The sequence below is a fragment of the Harmonia axyridis genome, chromosome 3 (genome assembly GCF_914767665.1).
Source record: "Harmonia axyridis chromosome 3, icHarAxyr1.1, whole genome shotgun sequence".
Taxonomy (NCBI): Eukaryota; Metazoa; Arthropoda; class Insecta; order Coleoptera; family Coccinellidae; genus Harmonia; species Harmonia axyridis.
Window position 1 is genome coordinate 4,811,327 of NC_059503.1, and position 14,933 is coordinate 4,826,259.

The following is a 14,933-nucleotide window of genomic DNA, read 5'->3' on the forward strand; positions in this document are numbered from 1 at the left end:
ACTTTTCTCGCGAGTTTGGAAGTTTGAGGCACGAGCCTGAAAGGCGAGTGCCGCAAACACACGAGCGAGAAAAGGCCTTTCTCCACATGTTGCACACCATACTTTTCCTACAACTGCACAAATTTCAATAATTCAAGTAATTGACTGGGTTCAAATCAAAATAGCCTTCATTGACAGTATGTGCTAATTTATTGCGTTTCCGTAGAAACGACTCAAAAGCCCAATTTCATTGGTCTACCAAGCGAGGTTGGACAAAGTGACGTGAGAAATAATATTTCCCACAGTATGAGCAATACATAGTTTTGAAATTGAGTAAGCTATAAAGAATACGCTACTTTTCATAGCATTTGTAGGAAAAAATATGATCCCTACATGTATAATATTACGAAAAGTGTTTCTAAAGTTTTTGAATAAAATAAAACAGCAAAATTGAACCAATACATATACATAATACGTCTAAGAGTTCTGAGTAAATCAGATTACTTATCACACCACAAGATACAAAGGGCGGTAGGGCATGCAAAGTTTTCGTATTGCTCCGAAAACTAATTGGGATTACAAACATGTGTTCCGCTGAGAACATTTGGCATTTGACATCAACTAGTTTCGAATGCAAAATCGTAGGAATTTTCCTTATGTTGATGAGTAAACATCGACTTCCAAATAATTTGGAAGCGAAGCTGATGTTCTTTTGTCTTTATTGAATACATAATGATTTTATCCCTTTTTATGAGGGTAATAGGGAATTCAGTTTATTTTGGTTGTGCTGCCATGTTTTATTTATCATATAGGCGGCTTAGTAAAGGTGGTATGGAGAATTTATACCAGAGCATTATGGCAAACCTCATCAGAGCGAAACACCCTTAAGTTGTATTCAAGAATCAAAAAAGAAATATGAAATGGCGGCAAGTAAACTGGGCTGAATGGCCGCCCCTCAAATAGAGGCGCCTCAAGCTGTCGCTTCAGTGTTTCACCCCCAACGCCTGGGCAGAATGAACGGATATGCTACAGAATTAAATTTTTTTTTAACATCAAAGCTATCATGACTTGGCAATATTTTTTGTTATATTTTTAGCGCCATTTCGAATCACCAATTCAGCGCGCACCTGCCGAAAACGGAAACAGGATATCGAATAAAACAAACCCCCATTTCATATCAAACTCGAAAACTCCAACTGAATTTCTCCAAGAGTTCCATCCGACTGGTCTGGAATACAAGAAACTTATATAAAAGTTGAGGTAGAAGTCTTCCGAATTGACGAAAACCCTCCCACTTTTATCAGTTCACTCTGCCAAGAGTTATTGCTCCATTCTTCCGCTAATACCTGAAGAATTAATCTCCGAAAATTTTATCTGTTGTGAGCGCTAAAAGCTCTCACCGTCTCTCCTTGCCACAGAATTCGAACTGCCTGAAGTGGAAATTTACATCTCCAGTGGTTCGCAGTGCCGGATACAATAAAATTCCATCTTCTGGGGACCGTTTATGCAGTCGGCATGACCAACACTTTTAACGTTCGAACGAATAAAATGCATTAAAATGTACAGAAGTTCGAATGGAGAGTGCAGGTTCGTATTGAAGGAATCATTATCCTATCTGTGCTATGCATACATGTTTACGTCATTTGGTGCTACTGTTACCTAACGCTTCCTTTTGCGTACGTGTTTTTTAGTCCTTGTTCCCAAATCAGATAGCTGCTCTAAATGCCTTCAATTTTCGATTTCTTATGCCCTGAAACGTTAAGGTTCGACTCGTTGACAGATACTTTAATAATTCATTTGATTTGGCTCATTTTTAATTGATACAAAGTAGAGTTAAGTAGTCTTATCCCTTTGAAACTGTTTGCGTGAAAAGTATATTGTCAGAACCAATACAAAACGTGAAATTCTATTCAATTTAGGCACAAATTGTCCCAACAAAAAAGTATATTGTGCAACAAGTGGGGAAAGTCCAACTTTTCCTACAACTGCTATGGAAAGTAGCGTATTCTTCATTACTTACTCAATTTCAAAACTAGGTTTGGCTATACTGTGGGAAATATTATTCACAGGTCCAAAACGTGAAATTAAGCGGTCACCAAACGTGTCTTTCAATAAATCAATTGTGGCACGAGCTGTGACCTGTGAGTTGGTCTCCAAGATCTTGTGATTTAACACCGCTTGTCTACTTTCTGTGGGGCTATGTAAAGTCATTGGTCTATGCGGATAAGCCACAAACCCTTGACCATTTGGAAGACAACATTCGCCGTGTTATTGCCGATATACGGCCACCAATGTTGGAAAAAGTCATCGAAAATTGGACGTCCAGATTGGACTACATCCGAGCCAGCTGTGGCGGTCATATGCCAGAAATCATATTTGAAATGTAATGCCAAAAGATTATCTTGTGGAAAAATAAAATTCATGTCAATCGAATAATCCATCGTTGTTTTATTGCAATTTGAAGTTCTATAGTTCTAAAAAAACACCCTTCAGTTGTACTTTTCCACTATCTTACCTGTCATTTCGTTATCGATGAAAATTTTGAAGAAAAATTTCAGGATCAGATAGTACTCGATAAGATCTTCAAAATGAGGTATCGCAACACCCCTCATCCCTATTCAAAATACGGAGTTGCGAAGAGCGGAAAAGTTGTTCCCGCTTGAATCAGAAATTGACGGGCTCGAGCGATTTTCCACATTTTTATGTTGAAGTCGGAAAATCGAGGTGTTAAGTTCTCGTTGTATCCGAAATTTTAAGTCGTCTTCCAATAAAAAGTTTTCTTTGTTCCCAAAAATTTTTAATAGGTATTATTCGGCCCCATCTGGGAAGCCATTACAGACTCCAAAATGGAGCGTTGATCCCATTGCAGGCAGGAAGGAACGAAACCGAATAAAATCGTTTTAAAACAGCTGAAATTCGCGTTAACACCCCCATTTTCCCCAGTACAAAGATTAATTACCGTTTCCACTAAGGCTGAAATAATTATGACTCTACGTAAGCCCGTGTTTCCGCATTAAAATTTCAATATTGCTCAAACCCCCCACAATCTGCGCAACATCCATCAGGACCGAGAAAAAAAAAACGTGGGAGAAAATTGAACGTATTCGAAGCAAGGAAGGAAGGAGCCTGAATTAATTATTTTCAGAAAGTGAAGTATTTCATATTATACCGGCTTTGAGATCAACAACAAAGAACAGCATCCTTTTGCGCCAGCGTGAAAAGTTAATTTTGCGAAACCGCAGGTGATGGTTATATCTCTTTGCCATCGTCCCATACAAAGCTACTCTGGTACCTCGTAAATCTCAATTGCCATAAAACTCCAACGTGAACCGACGGAGAATTATATTTCTCTACAGTTGCCATGGCTGAATCTAGGAGGAAAATAGACATGCATGTTCCGGAAGTATACCCAGGGAAATCAGGTGAAATCAGTGCTTGTGCTAATAATAAATATAGGGTTTTTCAATAAGAGGTTTCGTTTTGAATAGCCCACTATCTAAGAAGCTATCACTTAGTGCGCGATACGTATTCCGCACAGAACCATTATTTTCGAAATGAAATTGCACTATTTGCAAGCGTTGTTCAGGCATGAGTCTATTCATGATCAATTGCCAAACCAAACTGAGAACAAATCACTTGACAGCTGTTAAATCGGTCGCCATCTCGAACAGTAATACCAACTTAAAGTTATATACCTCGAAAAAAAATACCCTTTACTAAATACCTTTGAAATGTGTGGGATACGAATAATATTTTCCAAATAAATTCCACAACGCCTCCTCCAGAATTTTCGAAGTTATTTCATTATTGATTGATGAAAAAAGCGGAAAAGATGTTCCTCCTCGAATCAGAAATTGACGGGTCCGAGCGATTTTCCACATTTTCATTTCAAAGTCGGAAAATCGAGATGTTAAGTTTTCATTGGACCACCCTGTATATCCGAAGATACGGGGTGAGTCAATAGTACTCGATTGGTCGATAACTTTTGTAAATGTTGGCCTACCAGAATGACTCATTTTGACGGAATCGACAGTACTCAGCGATTAATTTTAAAATATTTTTAACTCTACAGGCCACCACCCGGTCTTTTTAGATAAGAATGTCCAATTTCGACTGTTTCTGTAGTTTTTGGGCTGTTGGTGTGATTGGACCTTATTTATTTGAAAATGATGAACGTTACGATGAATGGATTACGCTACTGAGCTATGATTGATGATTTTTTAATAGCCAGAATTAGTCTATATTGATATGCAATATTTAGTTCCAACAAGACGGCGCTACGTGTTATTTCTCGAAGACGTGATCACAATTGGCCACCGAAATCTTGTGATTTAACACATTAGGACTTTTTTTGGTACCGATGCTCCTCATTCGATTTAAGAGCTCACAGATCGAATTCGAGAAGTTATCTAGGGGGATCACTTTTTTCATGTATTATTTTCGAATTTTTGATGGTTTTGGTGATGTGATCAGTTTGCACAAAGTTGGAAATTGAAATTCTAACAATTATTGTAACAGCCAATATGCTCTATTAGTGTGACGTCACACACCGCCATTTTTGGTTCTCCTTCCAGTGTTCGGAATCCAAACAAATAAATTGTCATTCAAATTACTACGGTGTTGTTGAAGGAATTGGCTTATTTTCATAAATAAGAGTATTTGAGCAACCATTTCAGTATTAATTGATAGACTAAAGGAACGAGGTTAATACCAGTAAGTTTGAATCCTGTATCATTCCCCAGATTTTGTAAAAAGCCGTGTTTATTAGTTGAACTTCAAGTAAAACTTACTGGCATTAATCTCGTGCCTTCTGTTTATCAAATTATAGTAAAATCGTTCCTTAAATAATCTTATTCATAAAAATAAGTCAATTTCTTCAACGACAAAGTACTGATTCGAATGACAATTTGTTTGTTTGGATTCCGAACACTGACAGGAGAACTAAAATGGCGGTGTGTGACATCATCACTAATAGAGCGTATACCCAAACTTCAACAGTGATGCAGTCACAGAAATATTGTGTAATTTTTTTGGAATTTCTAATTCTCTTCGTTCGGTAGTTATCATTAGGAATGTGCAGCATCAGCAATACACTTCAGGAAAAAGTTAGTTTTTGGAATATTCTCCGAGAGCGCCATCAAAACTAAACTTTCATAAAAAAGGGCAAACTCTCAAACGTTCAATACTGAAAAGAGTCAATACAGCAAAACGTAAAAAAAATTCAACAACTCTCGAAAGCATTAATTCAGTCGACATACACAGAAGTACCATCTAATTTTATTCCAAGTCCTCTGGTCCTCTTTTTCCCATTGAAAATTCCGTATAATACCCTTTGATAACGTTCCATGCAAATTAATTCAACAGCCAGAGCGACAACGCTCACATTTACATTTCATTCAGAAAATATATAGACGGCAGGTCATAAAGTTTGAATATGAACGACGCTGAAGAACATTCATTCGATCAACTTGATGTTACACCTTATGGATCTGCGTTTAGAAAGGGTCTCAATTGGTGACAATGTACAATTAAATTTAATGGATGAATTGCGTTTCATGTTACAATAAATTGCACAATGAGCCACTCAACACGCAGGTTTCAAATATACAAGCAGAATGTGGGAATGTAGCATTAAAAGTCACTAAAGGAATATTGTTTTTCAACTTTCATTTTGTCACGACGTTTGTATTTTCAGGATTTTGCGCCACTAATGGCCTAAAACGATAAAGCTTGATAATTCTGTTTATCCGACAATTCAAGTCATTTCTGAACACCCTAACAGAAGATCCTAAAAACTTGACAACAATCACTTCAATGCTCATGCCGAATTTCAAATGAATAACAAAGTCAAAACTATCTTCAAATACATAGGCGTACAACTTTGCTTTCGCCGTTTTTTGGCGGAATTCAAAGCTTTATTGTCCATCGCTGGCCACTACTTTCTCCCATCTTTGAGCAGCGTACTAATCCCGCGTTGAAAAAACTGGTCATCTTTTGAAGCGAACCACGAATCGATCCAATTTTTACTTCTTCATAAGACCGGAAGGGCTGATCAGCTAGGCCATGTGCCATTGATCTAAACGGGTGATAGTCCGAGAGAGCAACTTCTGGAAAATACTTCCCATTTCAACGTTTTGAATTATATCTTAACAACTTCCGCAACATGAGGTCGAGTATTGTCATGCTGTCAAATCACTTTATCTCGTTGTATTGCGGCAGTTTGCCTTTCAATGCTCGGCTTAAACGCATTGATAGCGTTCGATAACGATCGCCTGTGATTGTTTCAGTGGGTTTCAACAACTCATAATACACTACGCCGTGCTGGTCTCATCAAATACTGAGCATGTCCTTGGAACCGTGAATATTCGGTTTGGCCGGCGACGTGGAAGCATGGCCGAGATATCCCAATGATTTCATCGCTTGGGATTATCTTGATGAATCCATTTTTCGTCTCCAGTCACAATGCGATCTTTTTCGTCTTTGCCTTGCAAGCAGCTGTTCACAAGCAAACAAACGCCGTTCAACATCTCTCAGCTTCAACTCGTACGGCACCCAATTTCCTTGTTTCTGAATAATTCTCATGACTCTTAGGCGTTTTGAAATGACTTGTTGCGTCAGTCCCAATGATCTCGCCAATTTTTGTTGCGTTTGACACGAGTCTTGATCAAGTAATGCCTTCAATTCTGCATCTTCGAAAATCTCCCTTCCATCGCCATGCTAGTCTTCGACGTCAAAATTACCGTTCTTGATACGTTGAAACCATTCTTGGCACGTTCTTTCACTGAAAGAGGCCTCACCACAGATATTTGGGAGCTTTCAATGAGCCTCAGCTGCAGATTTCTTCATATTGAAGCAGAAAATTGAAACCTTCCGCAAATGACGAGAATTTGGCTAATAAACTGACATCTTTGTTCGAGAATAACTTCATGATGCAGACACAAATCAAGTAATATTCCGATATCGTTATCTTTACAAATACCTAAGCTTATTGTATGATCTATTTATTTCGACTACCACTTACCGCTACAGCCATCTATTGCAAAACGGCAAAAGCAAAGTTGTACACCTAATAATCCAACCAAGAATGATATCAGAATAAATCACATCTAATATATTACTATACTTGGTGATTTTTTCGACGGTTTACACCACTTTTGCCACAGTGCAGACTACTTTTGATTCTGTGCAAAATCGTTTGATCGATTCCTTCAATTTTTGGAAAGAATTTTCGTATGGCAGTATAGAATAAACTCACAGATTTTTTCTCACAAAATTTATTTTTGAAAAACCCTGTAAATTCAGAAATTTCTCTCTCTAGCAAAGAAGCTGAATTCATAAAATCAAGCAGGTGGTTTTGCGTATACAGACTTTTATGTCATTTTTTCGGCACTTTTTATGCCGATTCATAACTCATAGTTGCGATAATACACCCAGAAAACTCAAATTTTCCCATTTAACAATAAAAAGAGTCACCTGTTTTATGGAATCCATCCATTTGAGTTATCTCTATAATGAAGGATAATTTCAGGAATTTTATGTTTCGCTATCGTCAACGAAAATTCGTTCAATTATCATAAATATACCAATTCGACAGTGAAAACCAGATATTGCCCGTCAATTTTGTAAAAAGAGCGTTTGAATTGAAACAAACGCATTTAAACTCGATAAGTAAATATGAAATTTCCCATTTTTGTGTTCTCTTTTTTATTATTGGTAACTCTGCTGGATTGTGCCGAAGAAAAAGGTAAGCAGTGAAACAAAGGTCCTTTCTAAATTATATTTAAATTTCTTCCTGATATTTTTCTGAGCTCATTCCACTGAATCCCAAATTGGCCTTAGACAAAATAACAAAAGGCGCCTCCAAATGAGGTGATGCTTCTTTTCTTGATGACAAGGTGCCTACTTTTTCTTCATACTAAAATCAGCGCTTTTATTTATTTTGTCTACCAGAATCAAGTTTTGGCTAGAAATAAAGAGGCACGTTTTGTTCTGTTTTAGGTATCAATAAAAGAAGCATCGTAATCCCTCAAGATACAGCATCTGGTGTGGCAGATAAGCTCAGCAGTGTTGCTGAAAAGATGAAGAGCAAGATCGACTCTATGTTCGAAACTATCACGAATTATGAAAAGAAACTAGATTCGTTCACTAACAAAACCATAGATTATATCGTCTCTATGGAGACTCAAGTTATAACTTTGCTTTAATTGATCACAGAATAAATTGATTTATGAGTTCATCGTACTATCTCTGAAAAACCTTGCTTTAGTACTTTTTTTCATGTTTATTCTTCTACTTTTAGTGACATCGAATCAAAAATTATAAAAATCGATTCAGCCGTTTCTGAGTTATAAAAGGTGTACCTAACCCAACCATGTTTTAAGTTTATATAGATTTAGCTTCTAAAAAGTCTTTTTTTTTTTGATATTATGATATAAAACCTGCATTTCTGTTTTTACTTATTTCCTACTCAACTCATTTCAGTTACTGAAGATGGTGTTGGCGTTGTACCAAAATCAATAAAGGATAAAGTTAAAACGGCAAGTGAAAAAATGGGCGATGACATCAAAAATATTTCGGAAAACTTCATATTCGGAACTGTTTATAAAGTGACATCATTAGCACAGAGAGGCATGAAAGGTTCCATCGATTTCGGCGTGAAAACTATCAATTATATTATTCTTTTAGTGTGAATAAATCAAATATGCAATAAATGAATAGAGTCAGTGTTTTCTTTCAGAGTTCGAGATATCCCGAAAAATTGAACAACAAATATTTATAGGTGGATCAGAATAAAACACTTCTTTTGGAATTTTAAATTCATATGTTTGATTAAGTACAAAATTAATAAACAAAAGGCACAAGAACATACTTAACTTTCCTACAGTATTTTTGCCAAGCAAGGCCATACTTATTCCTGCAATATTTTTGAGAAACAATAGCTCTGTCGACAAGATAATAAAAAACTCCAATGATTGACAAAACAGGAGGTGCTGTGAAACCAAATCGAATCCATGTTAGATGTATAACTATATCTGCCATTATATTTGGTTGTCTTAATCTTCCCCACCAACCGTCACATAAGATGTCTTTGCCTTGAGAAGTTGGGATTTTTTTCATTCCTGAAACCACAAATATAAAAAAAGCAAATTTCAATAATTTTTTCTTAGGATTCCCAATCTATCGTATTTAATTCACTAGTTTTGATGTTTTTCCTATAAAATTTAGCTTATTTTATTACTTTCTGAGGTTTATTATTTCGTTGTTTAATAATTCAATAGAAAATCAATTGGGGAACGAAATATTAAACTTACTTTTTGATTCCGGACTGTTAGGAAAGCTTCTGAAATGGTCTTTTTGGACGTTCGTCGTGCTGTATACATACTGAGCGAAGAGGTAAATGAAAAGTAAGCAAGCCAATTCCCAGTTTGGATAGTGTATTTTATGCTCCATTATATACTTTGTTTGGGCGATCAACTGAAAATAGGAACGTTTGAGAGTAAAGGTAACGGGTGTTTTTTTTCGAGGTATATAACTTTAAGTTGGCATTACTGTTCAAGATGTCGACCGATTCAACAGCTGTCAAGTGATTTATTCTCAGTTTGGTTTGGCAATTTATCATAAATAGACTCACGCCTGAACAACGCTTGCAAAAAGTGAAATTTCATTTCTAAAATGATGGTTCTGTGCGGAATACGTATCGCGCACTACGTCCATTTTATTTTGTTTAGCGATGAAGCGCACTTCTGGTTCAATGGTTAGGTCAACAAACAAAACTGCTACATTTGGAGTGAAGCTGTATGTCGAAACACCGTTACATCCAGAAAAACTGACTGTTTGGTGCGCTTTATGGGCTGGTACTTCTTCAAAGACGATGATGGCCAGAACGTTACAGTCAATGGTGATCGGTTTAGAGCCATGATTACTAATTTTTTCATTCCTGAATTGAACAACCATGATATCCAGGAGCAGTGGTTCCAACAAGAAGGCGCAACATGTCACACAGCTCGTCCAACAATAGATTTATAGAAAGACACGTTTGGTGACCTCAGGATTATCTTGCGGATAAATGAAATTCATGTCAATCGAATAATCAATCGTTGTTTTATTGCAATTTCAAGTTCTAAAGCTCTAAAAAAAACTCCCTTTACAATGCAGTCTTAGGTATATAATGATATATTTTACTGTACGTTTAAAAGAATAAATGATAACCGAAAGATGATATATAAATTCTGAAAGTAAACTCTTGAATTGGTGATATTAATTTTCATTCTTCATTGGGAAGTGAAAGAAATAATCTTTGAGTATGGGAAGTGAGAGGTCTTAACAGAACTCAACTATTTCAGATAAATAGTGAACATTGAGCATCCGCAGGTTTGAAATTTCTGTTATTTCCTTATCTCACGTTAGTACTTATTCGATGAGAGTAAAAAGGCAAAGTGCCACATCCCATTAGCAGAAAATTTTTCATATAATTCGAATCAAAAATCACTACGTGACAACCCCAAACGATGGCATTCATTTTCAGGTATTTCTGCGAGTATTATGACATTCCAAAGGGGAATAACGAACCGTTGTATGGAAAACGCAGCTTTTTTTTTCACGAAATTTCAACTGGATGATATACTACTCACGCCACTCCATCTGAATGAATTCGCCATTGCTGTATTGTATCCCATCCCTTCATTCCTTGTGAAATATGAATTCATATTTCCACTCTCGTTGTACAGTTGGCAGAAGCAATATGTACATTTAAGAATTGCCAGCGCGACTAGAGTTGGGTGTGAGGAGAGTGAATTCCAGTTTATGTTATTGAGTTCAAGTCCAGATTTTGATGTCAGGTTCAGGCCCCTCAGAACCAATGAAATTTCGGCTATGACCTGGAAGAAAACACATAAATAAATCTCAGATATTGCAACTGTTTTAGAGCTCGTCGCTAAACACAGGATAATTTGTCACATTGTATCAGTTTTTCGATGAGATTTGATTTGAGTGCTGATAACTGAAATCGTCTACACATGAAAGTCTGTCCGTTTGTTTCTTATAATCTGGAAACCAAAAATCAGGGCAAGATTGTATCTCAGATGCTTGAAATTGGACTGAAAGTTTTGTAACGGGTGTTTTTCTTCGAGGTATATAACTTTAAGTTGGCACTACTGTTCGAGATGGCGACCGATTTAACAGCTGTCGAATGATTCATTCTCAGTTTGGTTTGGCAATTCATCATGAATAGACTCACGCCTGAACAACGCTTGCAAATAGTGCAATTTCATTTCGAAAATAATGGTTCTGCGCGGAATACGTATCGCGTACTACGTCCATTTTATTTTGTTTAGCGATGAAGCGCACTTCTGGTTGAATGGTTACGTCAACAAACAAAACTGCCCCATTTGGAGTGAAGCTAATCCTCAAGTGTATGTCGAAACAACTTTACATCCAGAAAAACTGACTGTTTGGTGCGCTTTATGGGCTGGTGGAAACATTGGTCCGTACTTCTTCAAAAACGATGATGGCCAGAACGTTACAGTCAATGGTGATCGGTATGAAGCCATGATTACTAACTTTTTCGTTCCTGAATTGAACAACCATGATGTCCAGGAGCTGTGGTTCCAACAAGACGGCGCAACATGTCACACAGCTCGTGCCACAATCGATTTATTTAAAGACACGTTTGGTGACCGCCTAATTTCACGTTTTGGATCTGTGAATTGGCCTCCAAGATCTTGTGATATAACACCGCTAGACTACTTTCTGTGGGGCTATGTAAAGTCATTGGTCTATGCGGATAAGCCACAAACCCTTCACCATTTAGAAGACAACATTCGCCGAGTTATTGCCGATATACGGCCACAAATGTTAGAAAAATTCATCGAAAATTGGACTACATCCGAGCCAGCCGTGACGGTCATATGGCAGAAATCATATTTAAAATGTGATGCCACAAGATTATCTTGCGGATAAATAAAATTCATGTCAATCCAATAATCTATCGTTGTTTTATTGCAATTTAAAGTTCTATAGCTCTAAAAAAACACCCTTCAAAATAGTAATTTGAACCTTAATGTTAACTGGCGTCACCAACACTAGGAAAAACACACACAGAGATCATTGAAAAGAAAATCCGTTATAAACAATAGTATCTGGTTGAAATTTAACGTATGTATATAGAACTGAACATTAAAGATTCTTGCAATATCGAAAAAAAATTACCCAGTATTTCCGTTAAAATTGATCCGTATTTTTTTGAACAGACTCACCCAGGTGTCGATGTATAACCGCAACCAACTAACTTTAACGTCCACTTTATTGAAGAAACGAGGATTTATTTGTCTCCCATTGTATAACGCACTGATAAAAGGTGTACCAATTTCCTTAGGGTTGAGTTTATTCGGTTCCACAACAAAACTATAAATATACAAAAAAATCCCAAGGGAAGCTTGAAAAATCATGTTACTGACTACCAACTGTAAAATATGCTCGGTTACATAGAAAGAAATAGGAAATCCAACAGTTTCACAAATGAACCAAACTAGTATCAACAGTAATAATGAATTAAATCCATTTAAATTGTAAGTATGATCATCCGCACGACACATTTTGCCTCCTAAAGGTATACAATCGAGAAGAAAAATCAAAGTTACCAATCCAAGATAACAAAAGAAGGCTTGTTTATCGAAAAACATGGACAAAGACGAATACTGACTGAAATCTGGAGGTGATCCAAAAGAACATTGTGTTTTGTTGCATATAATGTGAAAACCAACTATCAAAAACGGTTGAGTTATCATTTCGAATATAATGTTTGAGACTTCTCCTGTTGTTACAACTCTTTTGAAATCTTCTTTATTAGCGTTTTTGTGATGTATTTTATAGTTTTGCTGGGTTCCCTCCATTTTATTTGAACCCTGAAGAAGTTTAGTACCTGGTAAAATTCAACTTATAATCCTTCGATAATGTATGTGATTTTCTGCTCACAACTAACTGCAGTGCGCTAGAAATGCATTCGATATAGACTGTAGTATTCAATGACAGTTGATGATGTAACAAAATCTGTAAACTATTTTAGCAAGGCTCATATCAATGGCGTACAACGATATATTCTTGGATTAGAAGGGAATGTTATTTATAAATGTTTATGGATAAGCGATGAAGCTTTTGATACCAATATATGTAAATCTTGAAAGATTTATTATTGCTCAGGTAAGGAGTTAGCACTCTGCTTTGTTTTTCTCCATCTCAGGCACGTAGAAAAGAGCAGATAATCTGTGATCAAGTAGTTCTGTGGAACCTACCCAGAAGTGAACCCAACACATAGAAGCAAATGAAGGAATGAATATAAATATGTAATTCCAATGAATATTTAATGCTTACACAAGTGCCGCTAATGTTATCTTCAATTTGATATGACCTATGATACATTCTATTCTCTACTTGGTAAATTATGTTATCAATATTTATAATTCGTACAACTGATTGAATAATACGGTGTTATTCAATATCGAAGTAGGCTCAAGGTTTTATACAAAACTTTCACAATTTTCTTATTATATTTTCATTTATTCACTGAAGTTCCTTGGGAGATTGTCCACTATCCACTCAATTTGAGCAAATGATTATTTCCCTGCCTTACTACCCAGATTACAAGAAATAATACCCCAGGATTATTTCTGCTTGAAGCAACATCGTTCCAGATGACCAGGTGGCAGAGGAGATTCAATAAAAAAAGTTATTTATCGTCGTGGAACTGGCCGAATGAAACAATATGTGACAAGGGGAAAGTAATTTCGAGGTTATATTTATCATTAAGAACGAAATAGGGTGTGTTCGGCCCTAAGCTTGTTAAGTGCCTTGTGCGCCTATAAGAAGATGGAAAACCGAGATGAAATTGTTCGCGGGAAATTATATTATATTGTGCTCCTTTTCCGAGAGAACAGAGGGTTTTACCCAAATGTCTGTTATTTTCGAATTAAAACTCGAGGGGGGGTCTTGAATATCGAGGTCGACTAATTGATGAGGAATGTGATATTTTTAAAGTCCAATTATTTCGTGAATGTTCGTTGATATGCTATATCGTTGAAGTACCTCTAACAAAATGAACCATTTCGGTCAAAACAGAGAAAGCATACGGTGCACAATCTAACAAAAGTAAAATCAATTGTTTTTTGTAAGAAAAGTAACGTTTAATTGTGTTTTGCCATGAATCGTAATAATTTTTTCATTTCCATACTGGAAAATGAAAATAGTATATTCTAAAACAAGTTGCAGAATGGGCTCCTATTCCAACGACGAAGGAGCTAGTTTTCGAACTCATGAGTGTTGGAATTGCCTTCTGCAACGAGTATTAAGATAAGATAAGATAAGATAAGATATTAGAAGATGTTTTCTCTATTTCAGCCAAGTTTTGTGAAATATTGTCGAAAATAAATGAAAAATTCAGATTAAATATCCTAGTGACTTTTGTATTGTATCTTGGCAGTTGGTATGTCTGTTACGAAAATTGACAGATTACGGAATTTGAATATGAATCGTACGTTTCGAATATTCAAATAATTTACAATTACGCATTAAATTCGTGAATTATGTCTGACGAAATCGATTAAACACCACCAGAATCAAGAGAAATTGCGAATAATGTTGCAAATCATTTCACTATAACCAAATTATATTATACTGACAATTATTGACGTTTGTTGAAATTTGATAGGATTGGAAGTCAGGTTAGACAACCACAAAACGAAAATATAACTGAAAACGATGCTGTAATGAGTTCATTCATTTAGATACTGAAATAGAGAAAAACTGTTCCATTGTCTAATTTTGTGAAAAAAATTATGGTGTTTGTGACTATTTTCAATTGTTATACTTGAGCCATAAAAATCCATTCGCGCTAAAAATTGATCAAAATTCTTGAAAATATGTTATAATTTTATCTGTTCCATGGCAGATATACAAAATGT

The 14,933-nt window shown here is 36.1% G+C and overlaps 1 protein-coding gene across 7 annotated transcripts in view; it reads right to left on the minus strand.

The window, feature by feature from the left end:
* The window catches only part of LOC123674917 (snRNA-activating protein complex subunit 3-like), a 43,398-nt gene that overhangs the window by 11,235 nt on the left and 17,230 nt on the right, over positions 1 to 14,933 (minus strand). For 2 of the 7 annotated variants that reach the window (XM_045610076.1, XM_045610079.1), the window contains one exon: positions 10,611 to 10,856. In XM_045610076.1, coding sequence (XP_045466032.1) covers positions 10,611 to 10,856 — 246 coding nt within the window. Of the gene's footprint in view, positions 1 to 8,820; positions 9,099 to 9,290; positions 9,454 to 10,610; positions 10,857 to 12,233; positions 12,996 to 14,933 lie in introns of those variants that run through there. The other 5 variants (XM_045610077.1, XM_045610081.1, XR_006746721.1 and 2 more) reach the window with 5 other exon arrangements.